This window comes from Mugil cephalus, chromosome 4 (assembly GCF_022458985.1).
Source record: "Mugil cephalus isolate CIBA_MC_2020 chromosome 4, CIBA_Mcephalus_1.1, whole genome shotgun sequence".
Taxonomy (NCBI): Eukaryota; Metazoa; Chordata; class Actinopteri; order Mugiliformes; family Mugilidae; genus Mugil; species Mugil cephalus.
The window spans coordinates 30,217,866-30,234,748 of NC_061773.1; the positions used below are offsets into that span (position 1 = coordinate 30,217,866).

The 16,883-nt window shown below is 39.6% G+C and overlaps 3 protein-coding genes across 3 annotated transcripts in view; 1 reads left to right on the plus strand and 2 right to left on the minus strand.

The window, feature by feature from the left end:
• Window positions 1–16,883, plus strand: part of LOC125006495 (dedicator of cytokinesis protein 3-like) — a 148,339-nt gene that overhangs the window by 26,660 nt on the left and 104,796 nt on the right. The window lies entirely within an intron of this gene.
• LOC125006449 (nuclear factor 7, brain-like) lies at window positions 4,923–6,627 on the minus strand. Its single transcript, XM_047582494.1, has one exon. The coding sequence runs from the start codon at window positions 6,625–6,627 to the stop codon at window positions 5,230–5,232; it is 1,398 nt and encodes a 465-aa protein (XP_047438450.1). The 3' UTR covers window positions 4,923–5,229.
• Window positions 13,115–16,416, minus strand: LOC125006450 (nuclear factor 7, brain-like). The gene is made up of 2 exons (XM_047582496.1): window positions 16,344–16,416; window positions 13,115–14,836 (listed from the first exon to the last, which is right to left on the minus strand). The coding sequence occupies exon 2, from the start codon at window positions 14,817–14,819 to the stop codon at window positions 13,422–13,424; it is 1,398 nt and encodes a 465-aa protein (XP_047438452.1). The 5' UTR covers window positions 14,820–14,836; window positions 16,344–16,416; the 3' UTR covers window positions 13,115–13,421.

The window sequence follows — 16,883 nt, forward strand, 5'->3', positions numbered from 1 at the left end:
TTTCAGGAATAATCTGTTCTCTGGTTGATCTCTGGTCAGTGGGTGGGGCTCTCAGGTTAGTGGGTGGGGCTTTCTCAGGTTAGTGGGTGGGTGTGGGGTGTATAATCATATCATTATTTCCGTAATGTAGGCATGAACATGTCTGTGATGTCCACGTGATTTGTGACATTTTAAAATACGAATCAGAACATTTAAATAAGGAATATAGACGCATAACCTCATTTGTTTAGGAAATTCATACACAACTGGAAAACACAACACAGACTGCTTTACCTTCTTCCTCTTGGCACACCTCAAACCCCAAACTACAGCCGTTAAAGACTCCTGTCTGCTTTGCAAACAGCACTAACTGATCTACTAAGAGACCATCAATGTAGCCCTCCACTACACTCTACACCACCTACATTCATCTAGGATCCTCCACTTTCTGCTGAACAGAGAACAAAGGCTAAAAATCTTGTTCATCAAGGTTTTGTCCTTCCACCTCAACTCTTTGGACTATACACCAGTGACCTCCTATCTAACTACAGCTCAGTAAAAACATTAAAGTATGCAGATAACACAACAATAATCAACCTCATAACCAACAACCATGAATCACAATACCAGGACTCAGTGGACAGCACAGTCAAATGTGCTGACAACATCCTCCAACTTCTAAAACAACACAAATCACATCATCATCATCATCATCATCATTACACGCTCTGATCACACTTGTTAATTTGCAGTTTACATTGTTTAGTGCACAAATGTCATATTATGCCAACACACAGTTAATGTGGTTATACAATCCTTATGTGGGTTGTTCTAGACCAGGGGGATTCAATTAAAACTCAAAGAGGTCCAGTTACTAACATTTCCTCCCAGCAAAGATCTGAATCTAATGTCACTTGAGATAGTGTACCCTGATGTAAATAAAATCAACAACGTACGCACATTTCTATATCATTTATTGTCAAATTTCAAGTGTTTTCAAAGTAATAGTCTATACTTTTAACATACCAATAGTCTGAACTTATAGAACTACAATCTATTAGACTGTCTTGGCCATTGATGATGCTCCTGACGTATTAACAATATTAGCGGCGCATGCAGGAAGGATTTATCTTTATTAACCATTTAAAGCCTGAAGGATCCGTCAAAGCGGCCGACTTTGATTTACTGTAACTCAGAGTTGTTTGCACTATTAACAATATTCAAAGTGTGGCTGAACACTGGGAAGTTGTGCTTTTGCCTGGAAGACCTTTGTGACATCTCAAGGGTAGAACTGACTTAGTTTTTACCAACAAATTCCTCCAAACATCTCTCTCTTCCTGGGGCTCCTGAACCTGGAGCTGACAGCAGCGCTGCGTCATCATTATCCTATGGCAGCTTTTATTTTTCAGAAAGCGCAACTTCCCAGTGTTCAACCACACTTTGAGTTCCATCTGTGAGTTACGGTTATTCAAGTACCGCAAGCTTCTTTTTGTGCGCACACGGATGTTCAGGTCTTAAAGGGTTGATATTAGAATTTTAACGGGTCCGGGGAGAACCGTCACTGGATCCGTACCCGGACCAGGGTCCAGCATTTGGTGATGCCTGGTTTAGATGGATTCTTTTCTTTTAGTATCTTTTTAGCAGCACTGCAGGTTTAGTTTTGATGTTTGTGTTGTAGGGTGATTAATTGTGTTACCAATAAATAAAATTTTAATGAAAATTCAGTTAGAAATCTTTGTTGAGAGTCTGTTGCAACAAAATTATGATAAACCTTTTTGTACCTCTTACTATATTTTATTTTTTGATCTTCCCTTTCCCAACATATTAATTTGCCTTATTGTCCAGAACTTTGAGGTTATGGGATCTGTTACAACATAATACCAGATGTATTCTGGGAAAACATGTTCCGCTTGCACATGCTCACTAGCTCGCCCTCAAGCATTCAGGTTGCGGGTAACTGCAGTACACTTGATCTTTTTAAATACTTTTAGGTTACTTGACCATATTCATGTAATCACCATCCTGTCACTGAAACAACATACAGGATTCAAGATTAACTTATTGTCATTATGTGTGTACATAATGACATTTTGAATGGTAACTCCTGGCTAAAGTAGGACCGTTTTTCCCCCACAAAAATCCAAATAAGCTTGAACAAACCATAAATGGTGAGTTAGTAAAAACAGACACCTGGTATATGTCCAACAAACTTTCTCTCAATATCAGTTTAATGCTTCTACAGAATGCTCTTCCATTGTGAGTTGCTGGATACAGTTACCTCCAGGAAGCTTGTGTAGTGTAGCAGACTGTCCATAAACTAAACCATAAACTAAGGAACCTCGTTCCACCAGGATACAAAGGAACAAAAACAAAATCACTGGAAAACAACAAGGCTGAGATGTTCTAGCTTTAATATTGTGTGGAGGACCACAGATCATTTCTGATTATATTAAGAGTCTTAGTTATGAACATCACTTCTATCTCATTCCACCTATTTATTTATCCCCATTATTCACACACTTCAACATTTACTCAGTGGAGAAGTAGTAAATAAAAATATAACATTTATTTTCTCAAGAAAACTCACATGTCCTCTACACGTTCCTGCTCCTGGTTTCAATCTGTCAGTAACACGAACAAAGTCCACATGTGAACAAAGGGCACGTCCTCATTAAATTACTACTACACATCTTAAACAACAGATTTTCAGCTCTTTGACTCAGATTTATTTTTTTGCTTGAAAACAGTAAATGATATCTCCTCGTGGCTCTGAGTTTTAGATGGATCTCTGTTGGTTGTTGATGAACTGAGGCCTCAAGCTTGTCAGGATATTATCTGTCTGCTTCTTACCAGGATGAACCCACTCATTTAGAAACATCAGAAACCTCCTTCTCTTCAGGATCTCACCAGAGATAACCACCCATACGCTACATCATGCTAACAGACACAAACAGACTCTACAGACACACCAGGAATCACATTTACTCTCTGTCTCCACTTCTTCCTGTCGGTCCTGTGAAGGAATCTGCTGCTTCCAGCTTCAAACTTAGAATTCTACAAGGTTTCAGCTATTTGTTAACACTCGTTCGCTGATAAGGACAAAAGTGTCCGATTCCATTTTTTACATAACTTAGCAGTAATTGTTCAGTTGTTACCATTAAAAGACAAAACTGTCCTCTTCAAAAACGCCCTAAACATAACATATGTTAATACTTTTTCCTGTATCTTTTACATAATGTTTTAATCCACTTCAGTCCTAATCATAAATACCAAAAATATTATTATTAATTTCTGACTATTAACCTTTATATGCCAGTGTTTGTGACGGTTGTTGTTTGAAAGAAAACTAAACAAATTTTTTTTTTGATTCTGATGGAATTTTTTTTTTTTTTTTGTGCCCGATTTACAAACATTTTTACGTTGTTGCCATTAACGGACAAAAGTGTCCTCTTGCAATGAGCCCTAAAAATACAGCAGGTTAAATCCCAGCAACAACAGACCTAAAAGTAGAAAGAACGTGGAACACCTCCCCCAGTATGTTTTAAACTTGTGTTGTTACCTGGAAATGTCAAATAAAAAGTTGAATTCATTATCAGGTTTGTAAGACTCTGTCAGGGTCTGAGTAAACAGCATCAACGTGCCTTCACCCTGCTCTGCCTCCTTACGTCCCGCTGACAGATGGAGCTGGTTTAAGGTGAACAGAGGAAGGTGTGAAAGGAGATGGAGGATGCAGTGGGAAGTATTTTTACAAGTGCAGTGCTCGTCTCCACGGTGACAGTCGTCTCCAGTTAAGATCAGAGTGAGATGACCACTGACCTACAGCTGACCCTCGTATCAGCGAGTGATTGAATTCATCTGTTGGATGAGGATGTTAAGATGGTTGTAACAGAATCAAACCAGATGAGACGTGTGTGATCTTGTTATGTTCAGAACTTTCCATGTGACGTAAAGTAATACTTTAAACAGCGGCCTTTCCTCCTGGAGGCCAAGGGAAGCCATGCTGCCTCTGTTTTTATCAGACTGTACTGACACCAGGGCTGGGTTCATAATCCTTTGTTTCTGTCCTGAATGGAATTTGTCTTTCTCTGCCTTCAAACACATTCAAATAATAATAACAATAAAAAACTAACTCCAAGTTAAGTTCAAACCTTCAGATCCCTGTACTGGTTTTCTAAACGATGTTTGTGAAATTTACAGAGTAAATGTTTAGTATTTTAACTACAGTTTTCTTTTCATTCTGATCCTCACTTCATTGGAATCCTGAGTGACTCTTCTTGGTAACTATTATTCCACAATATTCACTCATCATGCTAATGAAATAGTTCTTTAAGTTAATCTACTGCAGTAATTCTTCTCCCACCAGTAGAAAATGTTGTAAACACCTGATTAGACATGAAAAGTCACTGATATACATTTTTGCTCATATGGCCCAGCCCAAGCTGACAATGGTTTCCTTTGGCCTCAGACCAACATAGTACCTTCATCATCAAACCATTGAATGAAATAGTAGATGAGCAGCTTTGTTTTGACATTTCTTTATCAGAATGAACATGCACAGTGATGGAGGATTCAGTAAAAAACTAATCTGTGCTGTGCACTAAGCTGAGGGCAGTAAATGAGTTATTTAAGTCAAGAGGACGATGCAGTGGTGTGTGTTCACAGTGAGTGTTAGATAACCAGCGTGTTTAAGGAAACTGGACGCTCCAATAGTTCATTCCATTACATGAAATAGTGACGTACAGCAACATGCTCTTTTATGTCCCCACCACATACAAACCTACAGATCAGAGTTTTTGTCTCACTTGGCTTCCTCAAAGACATCCTGGCTTTACAGTGTTTGCATCCTTCACAAATATTTACATTTCTGCGTAAAAATGACAAAAACATCAACAGATTTTTAAAGTAGACAAAGAGAATCCAGTCAAACACATGGAACACAAATATTAGACTTGAGAATTTATTCAATCAAGAACATGAATCATTGGTTAAAGTCAGTGAAGCATTGTCTCCAGGTCCTACATACTGCTTGCTTCAGGTCCTTTATAAAGAAAGTTATCATCTCTACATTCAACGTGTCTTAAGCTATAAACACAATGATCTAGTTCCAACCACCAGATATTAAATGTGTTTTCATTGGTTCCAGTGACGTAACTGACCCAACACCATGACAACAAAACTACAGTTTATATGATCACTGACATTGATTAGTTGTTACAGCCCAATAAACATTAATAATCATCCTGTTTATCTCTAACTGATCTGATTCACTGACACAGAGACATTCACTGGTACAATCTTCACTGGTTTGAGTTTATCTCCAGTGTAAATGAATGGAAACATCCTCTCAGTGAAAGTGTGTGTGAAGGTGTGTATGTGTGTGTTAGTATCAAGATCAGAGAAGGACAGATTTCCTCTGTTCCAGTCCAGATTCACTCTGATCCTCTGGAGCTTCTTCTTTACTGGGAGAAAAGTGGGAGGAACTGATGGTGAACATGATGAGTATTTACCTTCATAGAACCTTATTCCCCACAATACAGATCCTATGAGTCCCTTCCTCTGGACAGACTCTGCTAACACACCCAGATACCACAATCTGTTATCTCCAACCTCAACATCCCAGCTGTGAGTCCCTGAGTTAAAGCCCTCAGAGCCCAGGACAGAACAGTAATAATCAAACCTCTCTGGATTATCAGGAAGTTGTTGTTTATCTCCTAACCTCACACTGGTCAGATCTTCAGACAGGATCAGTTCTGGATCAGCAGTGTTTGGATCCAGAATGACAGGAGTGTAGGAGACCAGGTCCTTCATGTTGTTCCAGATGTTGAAGGCCAGGTTGCCCAGATGTTTGGCCTGGTCTATCAGAGCTCCTGAGGGCAGCTGTGGATCATCCAGCAGGGGGCAGCGCTGGACTCTTTCCACTGCAGCCTTGTAGTTGTTGAGGAATGAGACGTCTTCAGCTCTCAGCTCCTCCTCTGTGGCTCTGACTGTGTCTGAAAGAGCTGCTATCTCTCTGCTCAGAGCCTCCATCTTCTCCTTCATCATCTGACTCTTCTGCTCCTCTTCCTCCCTCAGTGCAGCCATCCTGGCCTCCTCTTCCTCTGCTAGAAACTGGTGAAGCTTCTTGAACTGCTCCTTAATCTGCCTCTCTGTGTGTCGGGCCTGGACCTTGATGTGTTTTTCTGTTGCATCAAACTTCACTTTAACTTCTTCATAAACCTTTAACTTCTCCTTTAAGGGCTCCAGAGTTTCCTGAAGGTTCTTCTTTAGATCTGTTGCAGCTTCATCGATGGGTCTGAATCTGTGGTTGGAGTGTTTTTCTGAATCTCTGCAGACGAGACACACTGGCTGCTGATGGTCCAGACAGAAGAGTCTGAGTTTCTCAGAGTGCAGACTGCAGAGAGCCTCTGGAGATCTCTGATCTCTCTCCTGTAAGAAGGACTCACACAGGTTCTTTAACACCAGACTAACAGGTGGTTCATGTTTTGAAGATCTTCTCTTACAAACTGGACACTCCTGTGTTGGTTTGTCTCTCCACCAGTTCTTCAGACAGACTTTACAGAAGCTGTGGCTACATGACAGAACAACAGGATCTCTGAAGACCTCCTGACAGACCGGACAGCAGAGATCCTCCTCTAATCTGGAAGCCATTTAGTCTCTGAGTGAAGCTGGAACACAGCAGACACAAAGTCCAGTCAGTCATGGTTTCACTGCAGAGCTGCTCAGCCTGAATTTTTATATAATTATCCATTTATTTATTTGTTTTTGCTGATTTGAGGCTCAGAGGACCATCCCTGAGGAGACTACTACTATGTGCAGTACAACAATTCATAATCCATGAGTCACAAAGGACAAATAAATATAATAAAATCTATTAATCACAGAAAAAATATATATAAATGCTACATAAAACCCAAATACTACAAATAAAAATCAACATATCAACCATCAAAACATACTGTCATTGCAGCAAATGGTGGAAACATCCGCTACTGACATTGTCAGTTTTTGTTATTTGGGGCTGTTCTTGTTATTGTCTAAATTTTTGGGTTAATAAATGTTAAATTAATGAAAATGGTGTTTCTTCTCATACATTATGCGTAATATCAAAGGGAACTTTTACTTATTTCATTAAAATTCAGACCAAATAGGAAAAGCACTCATGTAAATAACAATATCCCTAACTTATTGTGAGTAGTGTACGTACATGCATTATTAGAAAGAGCGAGAGTAATCATTATGCAGAACTTCTAAATGCGTCACAGGGTGACTCTAATAAATCTTGTCGAGTACTGAACAAAGACATTTTACCGCGGTATACGGTATTACCGTGACTAATTAAAATTACGAAGCAGCGTCTATTTACACAGACCACCTCGACTGGGCGGAAGCTGGACACAGAAAAAACAAAGAGAATCCGGTGGATTTTCAAAATAAAATACTGCCGGTCGAAAAAACAGACAAAAGCGAAACTTATTAACTACGCAGCATATTTACACACGTAGAAGCATGTTTAGAAGAACATAAACCGGGGAAATGGCCAAATCTGAGCGAGTAAACAACGTCTGCCGGGCTAAACGCTTCTGAAACGCTCCCGGTAGGTTTTGAAGTTGTGTGCAGGACGAACCAAATACACGACGCTCACGCAACGCGCCGCGGACGAGCCTGACGGCTTCACCAAACTGTTGGCTTGGGCCTACACCGTTCAGACACTGAATACCAGACACTGATAATGAGACTATAACAACATAATGTGCACAATATTAACTACTTTTATTAGCAACAGCTTAAGAAGTGCAAATACAACAGTCAAACAATTCATTTAACATAATGATCCAGAACAGTGGACATAGAATCATTTTTAGGCACTGAATTAATTATATCTTATATTTAATCCTTATCTCCTATATAAGTGCACTGCAACTTTTTAATGACATCACATAAATCATAAATCACATAATAACTGTAATAATACTGGTCAAATTTGAAATATTAATTTTAAATCAGAAACGTAATCACTTCCTTGTTTTCATGAGACACCAGACAGCACAGAAAGCAGGAAAGGCCTTTCTGCTAGTTTCTTTACTTTCACTTTGAGTATTTGAGTATTTTTTAGTCAGACGCTAGTTTATTTGATTATTCATGTCCCAGTTGTGTAATGAAGGTGAATCTTACCGTTTTGTGTCTTTGAGTCTCTGGACTGTTTCAGGAATAATCTGTTCTCTGGTTCTCTATTTTCTGGAGTGTGGCTCTCAGTTTAGTGGGTGGAGGCGAGGGTGTTCATTCAGGTTAGTGGGTTTGGGCGATCTCAGGTTAGTGGGTGGGGCTTTCTCAGATATGGGGGGGTTGTTTATAATCATATCATTATTTCCGTAATGTAGGCATGAACATGTCTGTGATGTCCACATGATTTGTGACATTTTAAAATAGAATCAGACATTAAATAAGGAATATAGACGCATAACCTCATTTGTTGAGGAAATTCATACACAACTGGAAAACACAACACAGACTGCTTTACCTTCTTCCTCTTGGCACACCTCAAACCCCAAACTACACCCGTTAAAGACTCCTGTCTGCTTTGCAAACAGCACTAACTGATCTACTAAGAGACCATCAATGTAGCCCTCCACTACACTCTACACCACCTACATTCATCTAGGATCCTCCACTTTCTGCTGAACAGAGGACAAAGGCTAAAGATCTTGTTCATCAAGGTTTTGTCCTTCCACCTCAACTCTTTGGACTATACACCAGTGACCTCCTATCTAACTACAGCTCAGTAAAAACATTAAAGTATGCAGATAACACAACAACAATCAACCTCATAACCAACAACCATGAATCACAATACCAGGACTCAGTGGACAGCACAGTCAAATGTGCTGACAACATCCTCCAACTTCTAAAACAACACAAATCACATCATCATCATCATCATCATCATCATTACACGCTCTGATCACAATTGTTAATTTGCAGTTTACATTGTTTAGTGCACAAATGTCATATTATGCCAACACACAGTCTGGTTAATGTGGTTATACAATCCTTATGTGGGTTGTTCTAGACCAGGGGGATTCAATTCAAACTCAAAGAGGTCCAGTTACTGACATTTCCTCCCAGCAAAGATCTGAATCTAATGTCACTTGAAATAGTGTACCCTGATGTAAATAAAATCAACAACGTACGCACATTTCTATATCATTTAATGTCAAATATCAAGTGTTTTCAAAGTAATAGTCTATACTTTTAACATACCAATAGTCTGAACTTATAGAACTACAATCTATTTGACTGTCTTGGCCATTGATGACGCTCCTGACGTATTAACAATATTAGCGGCGCATGCAGGAATGATTTATCTTTATTAACCATTTAAAGCCTGAAGGATCCGTCAAAGCGGCCGATTTTGATTTACTGTAACTCACAGTTGTTTGCACTGTTAACAATATTCAAAGTGTGGCTGAACACTGGGAAGTTGTGCTTTTGCCTGGAAGACCTTTGTGACATCTCAAGGGTAGAACTGACTTAGTTTTTACCAACAAATTCCTCCAAACATCTCTCTCTTCCTGGGGCTCCTGAACCTGGAGCTGACAGCAGCGCTGCGTCATCATTATCCTATGGCAGCTTTTATTTTTCAGAAAGCGCAACTTCCCAGTGTTCAACCACACTTTGAGTTCCATCTGTGAGTTACGGTAATTCAAGTACCGCAAGCTTCTTTTTGTGCGCACACGGATGTTCAGGTCTTAAAGGGTTGATATTAGAATTTTAACGGGTCCGGGGAGAACCGTCACTGGATCCGTACCCGGACCAGGGTCCAGCATTTGGTGATGCCTGGTTTAGATGGATTCTTTTCTTTTAGTATCTTTTCAGCAGCACTGCAGGTTTAGTTTTGATGTTTGTGTTGTAGGGTGATTAATTGTGTTACCAATAAATAAAATTTTAATGAAAATTCAGTTAGAAATCTTTGTTGAGAGTCTGTTGCAACAAAATTATGATAAACCTTTTTGTACCTCTTACTATATTTTATTTTTTGATCTTCCCTTTCCCAACATATTAATTTGCCTTATTGTCCAGAACTTTGAGGTTGTGGGATCTGTTACAACATAATACCAGATGTATTCTGGGAAAACATGTTCCGCTTGCACATGCTCACTAGCTCGCCCTCAAGCATTCAGGTTGCGGGTAACTGCAGTACACTTGATCTTTTTAAATACTTTTAGGTTACTTGACCATATTCATGTAATCACCATCCTGTCACTGAAACAACATACAAGATTCAAGATTAACTTATTGTCATTATGTGTGTACATAATGACATTTTGAATGGTAGCTCCTGGCTAAAGTAGGACTGTTTTTCCCCACAAAAATCCAAATAAGCTTGAACAAACCATTAATGGTGAGTTAGTAAAAACAGACACCTGGTATATGTCCAACAAACTTTCTCTCAATATCAGTTTAATGCTTCTACAGAATGCTCTTCCATTGTGAGTTGCTGGATACAGTTACCTCCAGGAAGCTTGTGTAGTGTAGCAGACTGTCCATAAACTAAACCATAAACTAAGGAACCTCGTTCCACCAGGATACAAAGGAACAAAAACAAAATCACTGGAAACAACAAGGCTGAGATGTTCTAGCTTTAATATTGTGTGGAGGACCACAGATCATTTCTGATTATATTAAGAGTCTTAATTATGAACATCACTTCTATCTTATTCCACCTATTTATTTATCCCCATTATTCACACACTTCAACATTTACTCAGTGGAGAAGTAGTAAATAAAAATATAACATTTATTTTCTCAAGAAAACTCACATGTCCTCTACACGTTCCTGCTCCTGGTTTCAATCTGTCAGTAACACGAACAAAGTCCACATGTGAACAAAGGGCACGTCCTCATTAAATTACTACTACACATCTTAAACAATAGATTTTCAGCTCTTTGACTCAGATTTAGTTTTTTGCTTGAAAACAGTAAATGATATCTCCTCGTGGCTCTGAGTTTTAGATGGATCTCTGTTGGTTGTTGATGAACTGAGGCCTCAAGCTTGTCAGGATATTATCTGTCTGCTTCTTACCAGGATGAACCCACTCATTTAGAAACATCAGAAACCTCCTTCTCTTCAGGATCTCACCAGAGATAACCACCCATACGCTACATCATGCTAACAGACACAAACAGACTCTACAGACACACCAGGAATCACATTTACTCTCTGTCTCCACTTCTTCCTGTCGGTCCTGTGAAGGAATCTGCTGCTCTCCAGCTTCAAACTTAGAATTCTACAAGGTTTCAGCTATTTGTTAACACTCGTTCCCTGATAAGGACAAAAGTGTCCGATTCCATTTTTTACATAACTTAGCAGTAATTGTTCAGTTGTTACCATTAAAAGACAAAAGTGTCCTCTTCAAAAACGCCCTAAACGTAACATATGTTAATATTTTTTTCCTGTATCTTTTACATAACGTTTTAATCCTAATCCACTTCAGTCCTAATCATAAATACCACAAATATTTTCATTAATTTCTGACTATTAACCTTTATATGCCAGTGTTTGTGACGGTTGTTGTTTGAAAGAAAACTAAGTTTTGTGCCCGATTTACAAAAATTGTTACGTTGTCGCCATTAATGGACAAAAGTGTCCTCTTCCAATGAGCCCTAAAAATACAGCAGGTTAAATCCCAGCAACAACAGACCTAAAAGTAGAAAGAACGTGGAACACCTCCCCCAGTATGTTTTAAACTTGTGTTGTTACCTGGAAATGTCAAAATAAAAAGTTGAATTCATTATCAGGTTTGTAAGACTCTGTCAGGGTCTGAGTAAACAGCATCAACGTGCCTTCACCCTGCTCTGCCTCCTTACGTCCCGCTGACAGATGGAGCTGGTTTAAGGTGAACAGAGGAAGGTGTGAAAGGAGATGGAGGATGCAGTGGGAAGTATTTTTACAAGTGCAGTGCTCGTCTCCACGGTGACAGTCGTCTCCAGTTAAGATCAGAGTGAGATGACCACTGACCTACAGCTGACCCTCGTATCAGCGAGTGATTGAATTCATCTGTTGGATGAGGATGTTAAGATGGTTGTAACAGAATCAAACCAGATGAGACGTGTGTGATCTTGTTATGTTCAGAACTTTCCATGTGACGTAGAGTAACACTTTAAACAGCGGCCTTTCCTCCTGGAGGCCAAGGGAAGCCATGCTGCCTCTGTTTTTATCAGACTGTACTGACACCAGGGCTGGGTTCACAATCCTTTGTTTCTGGAATTTGTCTTTCTCTGCCTTCAAACACATTCAGATAATAATAACAATAAAAAACTAACTCCAAGTTAAGTTCAAACCTTCAGATCCCTGTACTGGTTTTCTAAACGATGTTTGTGAAATTTACAGAGTAAATGTTTAGTATTTTAACTACAGTTTTCTTTTCATTCTGATTCCTCACTTCATTGGAATCCTGAGTGACTCTTCTTCATAACTATTATTCCACAATATTCACTCATCGTGCTAATAAAATAGTTCTTTAAGTTAATCTACTGCAGTAATTCTTCTCCCACCAGTAGAAAATGTTGTAAACACCTGATTAGACATGAAAAGTCACTGATATACATTTTTGCTCATATGGCCCAGCCCTAGCTGACAATGGTTTCCTTTGGCCTCAGACCAACATAGTACCTTCATCATCAAACCATTGAATGAAATAGTAGATGAGCAGCTTTGTTTTGACATTTCTTTATCAGAATGAACATGCACAGTGATGGAGGATTCAGTAAAAAACTAATCTGTGCTGTGCACTAAGCTGAGGGCAGTAAATGAGTTATTTAAGTCAAGAGGACGATGCAGTGGTGTGTGTTCACAGTGAGTGTTAGATAACCAGCGTGTTTAAGGAAACTGGACGCTCCAATAGTTCATTCCATTACATGAAATAGTGACATACAGCAACATGCTCTTTTTTGTCCCCACCACATAAAAAGCTACAGATCAGAGTTTTTGTCTCACTTGGCTTCCTCAAAGACATCCTGGCTTTACAGTGTTTGCATCCTTCACAAATATTTACATTTCTGCGTAAAAATGACAAAAACATCAACAGATTTTTAAAGTAGACAAAGAGAATCCAGTCAAACACATGGGACACAAATATTAGACTTGAGAATTTATTCAATCAAGAACATGAATCATTGGTTAAAGTCAGTGAAGCATTGTCTCCAGGTCCTACATACTGCTTGCTTCAGGTCCTTTATAAAGAAAGTTATCATCTCTACATTCAACGTGTCTTAAGCTATAAACACAATGATCTACTTCCAACCACCAGATATTAAATGTGTTTTCATTGGTTCCAGTGACATAACTGACCCAACACCATGACAACAAAACTACAGTTTATATGATCACTGACATTGATTAGTTGTTACAGCCCAATAAACATTAATAATCATCCTGTTTATCTCTAACTGATCTGATTCACCGACACAGAGACATTCACTGGTAAAATCTTCACTGGTTTGAGTTCATCTCCAGTGTAAATGAATGGAAACATCCTCTCAGTGAAAGTGTGTGTGAAGGTGTGTATGTGTGTGTTAGTATCAAGATCAGAGAAGGACAGATTTCCTCTGTTCCAGTCCAGATTCACTCTGATCCTCTGGAACTTCTTCTTTACTGGGAGATAAGTGGAAGGAGCTGGTGGTGAATATGTGTAGTATTTACCTTCATAGAACATTATTCCACACAATCCAGATCGTATGTCTCCCTTCCTCTGGACAGACTCTGCTGACACACCCAGTAACCACCATGTGTTCTCTCCAACATCAACATCCCAGCTGTGAGTCCCTGAGTTAAAGCCCTCAGAGCCCAGGACAGAACAGCAAGAATCAAACCTCTCTGGATTATCAGGAAGTTGTTGTTCATCTCCTAATCTCACACTGGTCAGATCTTTAGACAGGATCAGTTCTGGATCAGCAGTTTTTGGATCCAGAATGACAGGAGTGTAGGAGACCAGGTCCTTCATGTTGTTCCAGATGTTGAAGGCCAGGTTGCCCAGATGTTTGGCCTGGTCTATCAGAGCTCCTGAGGGCAGCTGTGGATCATCCAGCAGGGGGCAGCGCTGGACTCTTTCCACTGCAGCCTTGTAGTTGTTGAGGAATGAGACGTCTTCAGCTCTCAGCTCCTCCTCTGTGGCTCTGACTGTGTCTGAAAGAGCTGCTATCTCTCTGCTCAGAGCCTCCATCTTCTCCTTCATCATCTGACTCTTCTGCTCCTCTTCCTCCCTCAGTGCAGCCATCCTGGCCTCCTCTTCCTCTGCTAGAAACTGGTGAAGCTTCTTGAACTGCTCCTTAATCTGCCTCTCTGTGTGTCGGGCCTGGACCTTGATGTGTTTTTCTGTTGCATCAAACTTCACTTTAACTCGTTCATAAACCTTTAACTTCTCCTTTAAGGGCTCCAGAGTTTCCTGAAGGTTCTTCTTTAGATCTGTTGCAGCTTCATCGATGGGTCTGAATCTGTGGTTGGAGTGTTTTCTTGAATCTCTGCAGACGACACACACTGGCTGCTGATGGTCCAGACAGAAGAGTCTGAGTTTCTCAGAGTGCAGACTGCAGAGAGCCTCTGGAGATCTCTGATCTCTCTCCTGTAAGAAGGACTCACACAGGTTCTTCAACACCAGACTAACAGGTGGATCATCTCTTGAAGATCTTCTCTTACAAACTGGACACTGGTGTGTTGGTTTGTCTCTCCACCAGTTCTTCAGACAGACTTTACAGAAGCTGTGGCTACATGACAGAAGAACAGGATCTCTGAAGACCTCCTGACAGACCGGACAGCAGAGATCCTCCTCTAATCTGGAAGCCATTTAGTCTCTGAGTGAAGCTGGAACACAGCAGACACAAAGTCCAGTCAGTCATGGTTTCAGTGCAGAGCTGTTCAGCCTGAATTTTTATATAATTATCCATTTATTTATTTGTTTTTGCTGATTTGAGGCTCAGAGGACCATCCCTGAGGAGACTACTACTATGTGCAGTACAACAATTCATAATCCATGAGTCACAAAGGACAAATAAATATAATAACATCTATTAATCACAGAAAAAAATATATATAAATGCTACATAAAACTCAAATACTACAAATAAAAATCAACATATCAACCATCGAAACATACTGTCATTGCGGCAAATGGTGGAAACATCCGCTACTGACATTGTCAGTTTTTGTTATTTGGGGCTGTTCTTGTTATTGTCTAAATTTTTGGGTTAATAAATGTTAAATTAATGAAAATGGTGTTTCTTCTCATACATTATTCGTAATATCAAAGGGAACTTTTACTTATTTCATTAAAATTCAGACCAAATAGGAAAAGCACTCATGTAAATAACAGTATCCCTAACTTATTGTGAGTAGTGTACGTACATGCATTATTAGAAAGAGCGAGAGTAATCATTATGCAGAACTTCTAAATGCGTCACAGAGTGACTCTAATAAATCTTGTCGAGTACTGAACAAAGACATTTTACCGCGGTATACGGTATTACCGTGACTAATTAAAATTACGAAGCAGCGTCTATTTACACAGACCACCTCGAGTGGGCGGAAGCCGGACACAGAAAAAACAAAGAGAATCCGGTGGATTTTCAAAATAAAATACTGCCGGTCTAAAAAACAGACAAAAGCGAAACTTATTAACTACGTAGCATATTTACACACGTAGAAGCATGTTTAGAAGAACATAAACCGGGGAAATGGCCAAATCTGAGCGAGTAAACAACGTCTGCCGGGCTAAACGCTTCTGAAACGCTCCCGGTAGGTTTTGAAGTTGTGTGCAGGACGAACCAAATACACGACGCTCACGCAACGCGCCGCGGACGAGCCCGACGGCTTCACCAAACTGTTGGCTTGGGCCTCCACCGTTCAGACACTGAATACCAGACACTGATAATGAGACTATAACAACATAATGTGCACAATATTAACTACTTTTATTAGCAACAGCTTAAGAAGTACAAATACAACAGTCAAACAATTAATTTAACATAATGATCCAGAACAGTGGACATAGAATCATTTTTAGGCATTGAATTAATTATATCTTATATTTAATCCTTAGCTCCTATATAAGTGCACTGCAATTTTTAATGACATCACATAAATCATAAATCACATAATAACTGTAATAATACTGGTAAAATATGAAATATTAATTTTAAATCAGAAACGTAATCACTTCCTTGTTTTCATGACACACCAGACAGCACAGAAAGCAGCAAAGGCCTTTCTACTAGTTTCTTTACTTTCACTTTGAGTATTTGAGTATTTTTTAGTCAGACGCTAGTTTATTTGATTATTCATGTCCCAGTTGTGTAATGAAGGTGAATCTTACCGTTTTGTGTCTTTGAGTCTCTGAACTGTTTCAGGAATAATCTGTTCTCTGGTTGATCTCTGGTTCTGGATCTCAGGTTAGTGGGTGGGGCTCTCAGGTTAGTGGGTGGGGCTCTCAGGTTAGTGGGTGGGGCGATCTCAGGTTAGTGGGTGGGGCGATCTCAGGTTAGTGGGTGGGGCTTTCTCAGGATTGGGGGGGGTTGTATAATCATATCATTATTTCCGTAATGTAGGCATGAACATGTCTGTGATGTCCACATGATTTGTGACATTTTAAAATATGAATCAGCACATTTAAATAAGGAATATAGACGCATAACCTCATTTGTTGAGGAAATTCATACACAACTGGAAAACACAACACAGACTGCTTTACCTTCTTCCTCTTGGCACACCTCAAACCCCAAACTACACCCGTTAAAGACTCCTGTCTGCTTTGCAAACAGCACTAACTGATCTACTAAGAGACCATCAATGTAGCCCTCCACTACACTCTACACCACCTACATTCATCTAGGATCCTCCACTTTCTGCTGAACAG

Coding starts and splice junctions, on each gene's coding strand:
- LOC125006450 (XM_047582496.1), bottom strand. CDS start 14,819: ATGGCTTCCAGATTAGAGGAGGATCTCTGCTGTCCGGTCTGTCAGGAG.
- LOC125006449 (XM_047582494.1), bottom strand. CDS start 6,627: ATGGCTTCCAGATTAGAGGAGGATCTCTGCTGTCCGGTCTGTCAGGAG.